This window comes from Nuphar pumila, chromosome 4, assembly GCF_984573655.1.
Source record: "Nuphar pumila chromosome 4, dmNupPumi1.hap1.1, whole genome shotgun sequence".
Taxonomy (NCBI): Eukaryota; Viridiplantae; Streptophyta; class Magnoliopsida; order Nymphaeales; family Nymphaeaceae; genus Nuphar; species Nuphar pumila.
Window position 1 is genome coordinate 42,580,253 of NC_143252.1, and position 8,326 is coordinate 42,588,578.

Consider the following 8,326-nt stretch of genomic DNA (forward strand, 5'->3'; position numbering starts at 1 on the left):
TTCCGTTTGAGCCGGAAGATAGATAATGATATCCAAACATGGCATTTTAGAATACAGTAAAACTTTGTATAATAATGGTTGCTGCGTTTTCCCATATTATAGAATAAATGAAAGAGCCTAAAGTTGTTTATACTTTTTACTAGAATCTCGAAATGCTGAGGGTACGGACCGAATACAGGCTTGACCACAAGGAGCCCAATGAACAGTGGTGCGGTTCTGAGCCCGCTCCTTCCCCAAAACAAGATGCCCTTTGAATGCATCGTCTTTGGTCTCATTTATAAGGGGCTCGTGGTGGCCTTGGAGAAGTGACCAACTTAGATTAGAATCTCTTCACACGCCTCCTCCGTCGTTAGTGACGACAACCAATCCACCTTGGCTACTGCTCCTGTGTTGATGAATGCCAGGTACAAAACAAAAGCCTGACTCTTTTCTTTTTTACCAGAAAAGATAGAGAGAACAGAGAAAATTTTGTAGAGCTCTGTCGACACAACGTGCATCCGACTCGATGGCTCTGCCTTGATGTTCCCGTGGCAACGGAAACAAAAGGCCGAGGGATGTGTCCGCCTTTCGAGATTCTCGAGATGCCCCCCCCCCTCTCTCTCTCTTTCTTTCAATAATTTCTCCTCCGAACTACGACTGCCAACATTATTGATTTGTCTCTGACTGGATGACTATATCAAGCATCAAAGAGGACGCAGAGCGGGCCGTTGATTATCAGACACAGATGTAGCGGCTCCTTGTGTGTGGGGGAAATGGGGAAGGTGGGGAGCTCTTGGCTGACTGCAGTGAAGAGGGCGTTCAGATCTCCATCCAAGGAAGAGAAGAGGAGTTGCAGGAGGAGAGATGAGAACGAGCAAGAGGAAGAAGAGAAGGTAATATTAGTTCAAGGCTTCTTCTTCGTTCCTCTTGGCATTCTCTCTGGAGTTTCATATTTCTGAAGTTTCTTTATGTTTGGTTGCTTCTCTGTAATGCAGAAGAGGGAGAAGCGAAGATGGTTGTTTCGGAAGCCACCACCATCAAGCCAGGACGCCGCGCAGAGCTCGATAAAGGCGCAGCCGGTTTCGGTCATCACGGACCAGAGGCACGCCATGGCCGTAGCCGTGGCGACGGCGGCAGCAGCCGAGGCGGCGGTGGCTTCGGCGCAGGCGGCAGTGGAGGTGGTGCGCCTCACCAGACCCGCGAGCTTGCTCAGGGAGCAATACGCCGCGATCAAGATCCAGACGGCCTTTCGAGGCTTCTTGGTGCTTAACAATTATCCATATAGAGAGAAAACAGAATGAACAAGAAAAAAAGAAAGAAAGATCAAAGAACTTTATCTCTGTCTCTGCCTTATTCACTTTCTTTTTTTGTTATTGTTGCAGGCGAAGAGGGCGCTGAGGGCTCTGAGGGGGCTGGTGAAGCTGCAGGCGCTGGTTCGAGGGCACAACGTGAGGAAGCAGGCCAACATGACGCTCCGGTGCATGCAGGCGCTGGTCCGGGTGCAGACGAGGGTGCGTGACCAGCGTTTAAGGCTCTCACAGGAATCGTCCGCTGCGTCAGACTCCATTAACAAGGCCTTGTGGCAGTCACGCTTCCTCCAGGAATTATCATCCGAAAGAAAATCCATCGTATGTCGCCCCCCTCCAACAACATCGACCCATCCACATCTCCTCTCCCCTTTTTCCTGCATTTACTCTATAGACCACTATATGGCGGGCCACTCCAGACGACGCACTAAATGACCAGATTGCCCTTGGTGGTAGGGGAGAAATGACCATGATTGCCCTGGTCGCATCGTCAGTGTCCTGAATATTGAGTGTGTTGATTTCATGGCTGGTCTACTCAGGAATCCTAGATTTTACAAGAATTTTTGTATGGTATTTTTGTTCTGTTTTTTGAGTTTTGAGATGATGGTTGTGTGTGTGAACTCTTGGTGTGTGGTTTGTTGGCAGTCGAGAGATGGCAGCTGCCTTACGGATGATTGGGACGACCGTCCTCATACCATAGAGGAGATCCAAGCCAAGCTTCAAAGCAGGAAAGACGCTGCAGTCAAACGTGAAAAGGCTCTTGCTTATGCCTTCTCCCACCAGGTATAGCCCCCCCTCTCTCTCATATTCATCCTAGCTAAGTAGAGATCTTTTCATCCGTCGTTCTATATAACGAAGAGGTCTCTCTCTCTCTCTCACCCTAGCTATGTAAAGAGTTATCTTTTCATCCGTCGTTCTATGAATTCTATGTAACCAAGAGGTCTCTATCTCTCAATTAGAAGATTGTTGTCTGCGTACTGAAAGTGGCTGGTACTGTACAAATTATTAATGCTGACGAGAGACTAGTAACTTTACGTTTCATTATTTCCTCTCTCTCTCTCGTCGGTTTTCATTCCTTCTACTCGAAACTCACATAGGTTTCATCATTTCTCTCTCTCTCTCCCTCTCACATATATAGGTTTCATCATTGCCTCTCTCTGTCCCCCTCTCTCTCGTATAATGGGTATTTCCTCGTTACTTAAATATTTTAGATATGGAGGTCGTCGGGGAGGAGCTCCAACCCCTCAACCATCGAAGAAACGGACGACGAGCGAGCGTCGGGGATCTCGTCAACCAACTGGCTGGACCGGTGGATGGCCACGAGGCCGTGGGAGAGCAGGAGCAGGGCTTCGGTCGACCACAGGGACTACATCAAGACGGTGGAGGTCGACACCGCCAGGCCGTACTCTTCCTCCTCCATCAACGACTCGTGGCAGAGGAGCAGACGCGGCCAACCAAACAGCGTCGGCCTCGGCCATTCCTCCCCTCTTCACCAAAGGACACCACACTCTTCCGTCCACCACCACTCGCCTTCGACGCCGTCTCCGGCGAAGGCCCGGGCGCTGCAGGTGAGGTCGGCGAGCCCGAGGTGCTCGCGGGCTCGCGAGGAGGACCGGCAGTCGATGGTGTGCACGCTGGGGTTCTACTGCAGGCACGGCCAACATGAAGGCGGTGGTGGGATGCCCAACTACATGGCAGCGACCGAGTCGGCGAAAGCAAGGGTGAGGTCGCAGAGCGCCCCGAGGCAGAGGCCCGGGACACCGGAAAGGGAGAGGGAGAGGGAAAGGGAGAGGGATAGAGGGAGCTGCGTGAAGAAGCGACTCTCGTACCCGGCACCGGACCCTGCGCAGAGCCTGCGCAGCCCGAGTTTCAAGGGCGTCGTCCCTCCGCCCGCGCGATCGGGGACGACGCACCACTCGGGCTCCAACTACTCGTGGTGCACCGAGAGCGTCGCCGGCTGGGAGCAGTCGCCTTCCACTGCGGGCGACGCCAGCAGGTGGTTGAGGTAATACTCGACTCAACTACTCTCCACTGTTCCTGCTGCTGCTGCTGTTTTCTCGCTTTGCTTTGTTTCTTACTCCTTTGTACTCTCTCAAAAACTATTCCCTCTGGGCTTTCATAGTTTCTTTTCCGCTGTTTTGAATCCGATGATGAATGGTGATGATGATGATTGGCTTGGAGTATGTAGACTCGAAGTATAAACCTCTCATGGTGGTCAATGGTCATCAATGAATGAATATTGAATTAGACAGTCTTTCCGCAAAGCGTTTTCCTTTTTCGTTTCGTTTTTCTTTTAGGTTTTACAGCGAGTTTTTTGGATTAAGAATTCAAAATGCTTTTGTTGGCGGGGAATATCTCGGGGAACTTAAATTTGCATTGTTGGTATCGAGTTGTACTGTGTTAAAAACTGTTTGGTGAGCACGTGTTATACAGAGAGAGAGAGAGAGAGTTGTATGGGAGTATCGAGGTTGGGATAACTAAGCATAATCTTTGTTTAATATATATATATATATAGAGAGAGAGACTTTGGAGAGAGAGAGAGAGAGAGTTGTATGGGAGTATCGAGGTTGGGATAACTAAGCATAATTTTTGTTAATATATATATATATATATATATATATATATATATATATATAGAGAGAGAGAGAGAGAGAGAGAGAAAGAGAGCTGTATGGAATTATCGACGGGGCAGGTTATATGTGCCAACACACACTGAGCATAATCTTTGTTTAATATACAATTTTATGCAAGATATGAGAATAGAAACCAGGGATAGCCCAATGTGCCATTAACATACCCATGCACAAAAAAATTCTTCCATTTTCAAATATCATGCGAACTATTTTTTTGTTTGATGGAAAGCTGGGGTTGGGCAGATCCTTACCAGTTCATTAGTCAAAAAAGTTAAATTACATCGATTCTTCCTAAAAGGAAGCAATGGGACTATTCAAACATGGATCCATAACCCTGCAAACTTTGAACTCGGATTAGGCAGATAACCTCATGGGTTAACTTTGTGCGAAAATAACCAGTTCGCATGCACTAATAATTAAAACATATTTTAGCTTCTCTCAGTACTGTTATCTTTTAACCAAACTTTATCTTGTTTTCATCATCTCAAACAGAAAAAGTTGATTGGCAAATAAAATGCCTCGTTGCGCTCTCCGATAATCATCTTGTATTTTATTTGAAGTACGTGCAACACTAAACTCATAGTGAACATGTGAGGGAGGGAAGATATACTGTCTATGATTAGGGGTGTCAACTGGTCGGGCTTGGTTCGGACCCAGGTGGAACCAGATCTGGCCCTGATTTTCTGGTATGGTATCTGATCCGAACCTGGGTCTAATCGGACCCATCATAAGAGAAACCATACCTGAACCCGATAAGAACTACATGAATCAGACCCGGGCCATACCCGATAAAATAATATTTTTTATTAGTTTTACATTGAAAATTTGTGGATCTTAATCGAAACTCTGGGTCTGTTATAAAATTTCACAAAATATACCTGAATCCATGTATTAATCGTGGTAAAACTGACCCGTTGACAGAGCTATCTATGATGGACACTAATCCAAGATTAAGCGTAAAGTAGCAGAGAATGTTGTAGGAATAAAGGTGGATGAAGCTTGAGGGGTCATTTGGGAAATGGGATAACTATGTTAGGTATATTAATCAAGATAGAAAAGCTTGGTGGGCATTTGAAATTTACCGAAGGCAAAGCCGGTGTGTTCTCCAAAAACAGATGCGAGACTCTATTTCCGTAAGACCCGTTTATTTCTCAGGCTCTATGGGTCCCACATTTTCCCACGGGGAAAGGCTTTCCCGGGGACCCTATAAAAGCGAAGCAGGTTATATGTTCCCCCCCGAACAGGGCAGTTAGCTACATCTCATGATTGGGGGTCCCAAAGAGCACCACATATGTAAGTATGTGCGTCTCGTATCCCCATGTTTGTCAGCATTAATTAGCGTTGGAGTTTGATGCGATTGCAAAGACTTAAGTACCCTCTCCTCCATTGGTGCAAAAAAAAATGACGGTTCTTGAAAAGGAGTGGTTATAAAGACTTAAGTGCCCCGAAGATGATTATTTAAGACCCAGTCTTTGCACTGGAGGATTATCCGAAAAAGAAATCTCCCCTGGAGGAGACCATGAACATCAACCCTCTTACTCACTCTCTCTCCCTTTTATTTCTGCTTCTGTGCACATCCATTAGAAAATCATACATTGCTCCATCAAGCACCGACTGACCTGCACATTGAATGTTGTGGAGCCTGATTCAAAGTTTTTACCCTTACAGGAGGAGGGTTTGGGGGCTCATCCCAGCATGGGTAGCATCATTCAACTCTCACTATCTCTCTCTCTCCCTTCTATTTCTGCTTTTGTGCACATCCATTAGAAGATCATACATTGCTCCATCAAGCACCGACTGACCTGCACATTTACTGTTGTGGAGCCTGATTCAGAGTTTTTACCCTTACAGGAGGAGGGTCTGGGGGCTCCTCTCAGCGTGGGTAGCATCATTCAACTTGAAGAGTTGTGGAGTCTGATTTAGAGTTTTTACCCTTACAGAAAGGGGAGTCTGAGAGCTCCTCCCAGTGTGGGTAGCATCATTCAACTTGAAGAGTTATGGAGTCTGATTCAGAGCTTTTACCCTTACAGAAGGGGGGTCTGAGGGCTCCTCCCAGCGTGTTCATGGCCTTTGCTCTTACAGGAGGGGGGTCCGGGGGCTCATCAACCCTCTCTCGCTCTCTCTCCCTTATATTTCTGCTTCTGTGCACATCCATCAGAAGATCCTACATTGCTCCATCAAGCACCGACTGACCTGCACATTGACTGTTGTGGGTCCTTACTGATGAGCTGCCTCTAAATTTATTTGACTCTGGGTTCTTACTGCACTTGAAGTTGAGTCATTGTATTTTTTGTTATTCGGTGGGTGGTGATGCCCTCCTCTACTCTCTCAAGACTCTTAGCTTGGGCAATCTTTCTTTTGATGATTATCCACAATCATCAAAAGAAAGATTGCCCAAGCTAAGAGTCTTGAGAGAGTAGAGGAGGGCCTCACCACCCACCGAATAACAAATAATACAACGACTCAACTTCAAGTGCAGTAGGGACCCAGAGTTGAATAAATTTAGAGGCAGCTCATCAGTAAGGACCCACAACAGTCAATGTGCAGGTCAGTCGGTGCTTGATGGAGCAATGTAGGATCTTCTGATGGATGTGCACAGAAGCAGAAATAGAAGGGAGAGAGAGAGAGTAAGAGGGTTGATGTTCATGGCCTCCTCCAGGGGAGATTTCTTTTTCGGATAATCCTCCAGTGCAGAGACTGGGTCTATTTCTGCTTTTATGCACATCCATCAGAAGATCCTACATTGCTCCATCAAGCACCGACTGACCTGCACATTGCCTGTTGTGGGTCCTTACTGATGAGCCGCCTCTAAATTTATTCGACTCTGGGTCCCTACTGCACTTGAAGTTGAGTCGTTGTATTTTTTGTTATTCGGTGGGTGGTGAGGCCCTCCTCTACTCTCTCAAGACTCTTAGCTTGGGCAATCTTTCTTTTGATGATTATGGTTATAATGTATCGTTGAAGTTAAAATGGGGAATGAAATGACAATAGAAATCGCTGAAAATTTACAAAAATAAACTAGACTCAATAACGAAGACACCACTTTTTACGGATTTGGAATATGACCTCCGGTTAGGTACAGCGATTTGCTTACTGAATAACACTACAAATCGCTATAGCGTTGGAGTTTGATGCGATTGCAAAGACTTAAGTACCCTCTCCTCCATTGGTGCAAAAAAAAATGACGGTTCTTGAAAAGGAGTGGTTGTAAAGACTTAAGTGCCCCGAAGATGATTATTTAAGACCCAGTCTCTGCATTACAGGATTATCCGAGAAAGATATCTCCCCTGGACATCAACCCTTTCACACTCTCTCTCCCTTCTATTTCTGCTTCTATGCACATCCAACAGAAGATCTTACATTGCTCCATCAAGCACCGATTGACCTGCACATTTACTGTTGTGGAGCCTGATTCAGAGTTTTTACCCTTACAGGAGGAGGGTCTGGGGGCTCCTCTCAGTGTGGGTAGCATCATTCAACTTGAAGAGTTATTGAGTCTGATTTAGAGCTTTTACCCTTACAGAAGGGGGGTCTGAGGGCTCCTCCCAGCGTGTTCATGGCCCTTTGCCCTCACAGGATGCTACCCATTCGGGCTCATCAACCATCGCTTTCTTGCTTTGATTGTTTGTGTTTGTTGCTTGCTGCTTAAGTGATTCTCAGTAAGCAGAATCTAGCCCTCATGCTCATCTCGATTGGATTAGTGAGATTCCACCAGTAAGATCCGTAGTCCTTCTTGTTGCTAACTCTTTACATTTGCAGGTTGTTTCTTTAAATGATTATAATAATGACAAATATGCGAAGGAGTTCAGTATCAGTGTTTCTAATGCGCTTGCTACTTGTCCTGCTCGGGTTTTGCCAACTCTTCGTGTGAGTTGATCAGAATAATGAACAAAACAATAAATTACATATGATCAACTCACACGAGGAGTTGGCAAAACTCGAGCAGGACAAGTAGCAAGCGCATTAGAAACACTGATACTGAACTCCTTCGCATATTTGTCATTATTATAATCATTTGAAGAAACAACCTGCAAATGTAAAGAGTTAGCAGCAAGAAGGACTACGAATCTTACTGGTGGAATCTCAGTAATCCAATCGAGATGAGCATGAGGGCCAGATTCTGCTTACTGAGAAGCACTTAAGCAGCAAGCAACAAACACAAACAATCAAAGCAAGAAAGAGATGCTTCAAACATTGCAATCAAAACAGATTCAACTAAAGCTGACATTATGATAAATAACCTTTGAAATGTTGTTTTGCCTATCAGTGGGACGTTGACATGTTGCTCTGAGCATAACTGTTTGGAAGGGTGAAGCCCAACTGTTGCAGCCAACCGTTGGAGAGGTGGAAGAAGAAGAGGAGGTTGCGGCGTTTGAGACGTCAATGGAAATGCCACCCCTCGAAGCC

At 46.0% G+C, this 8,326-nt stretch overlaps 1 protein-coding gene across 1 annotated transcript; it reads left to right on the forward strand.

The window, feature by feature from the left end:
* Nucleotides 1-752: 752 nt before the first annotated feature.
* Nucleotides 753-3,295, forward strand: LOC149840116 (protein IQ-DOMAIN 18-like). The gene is made up of 5 exons (XM_090004345.1): nt 753-872; nt 975-1,241; nt 1,362-1,607; nt 1,932-2,069; nt 2,498-3,295. Exons 1-5 carry the CDS (start codon nt 753-755, stop codon nt 3,293-3,295), a joined length of 1,569 nt encoding a protein of 522 aa, XP_089860471.1.
* Nucleotides 3,296-8,326: the final 5,031 nt, after the last annotated feature.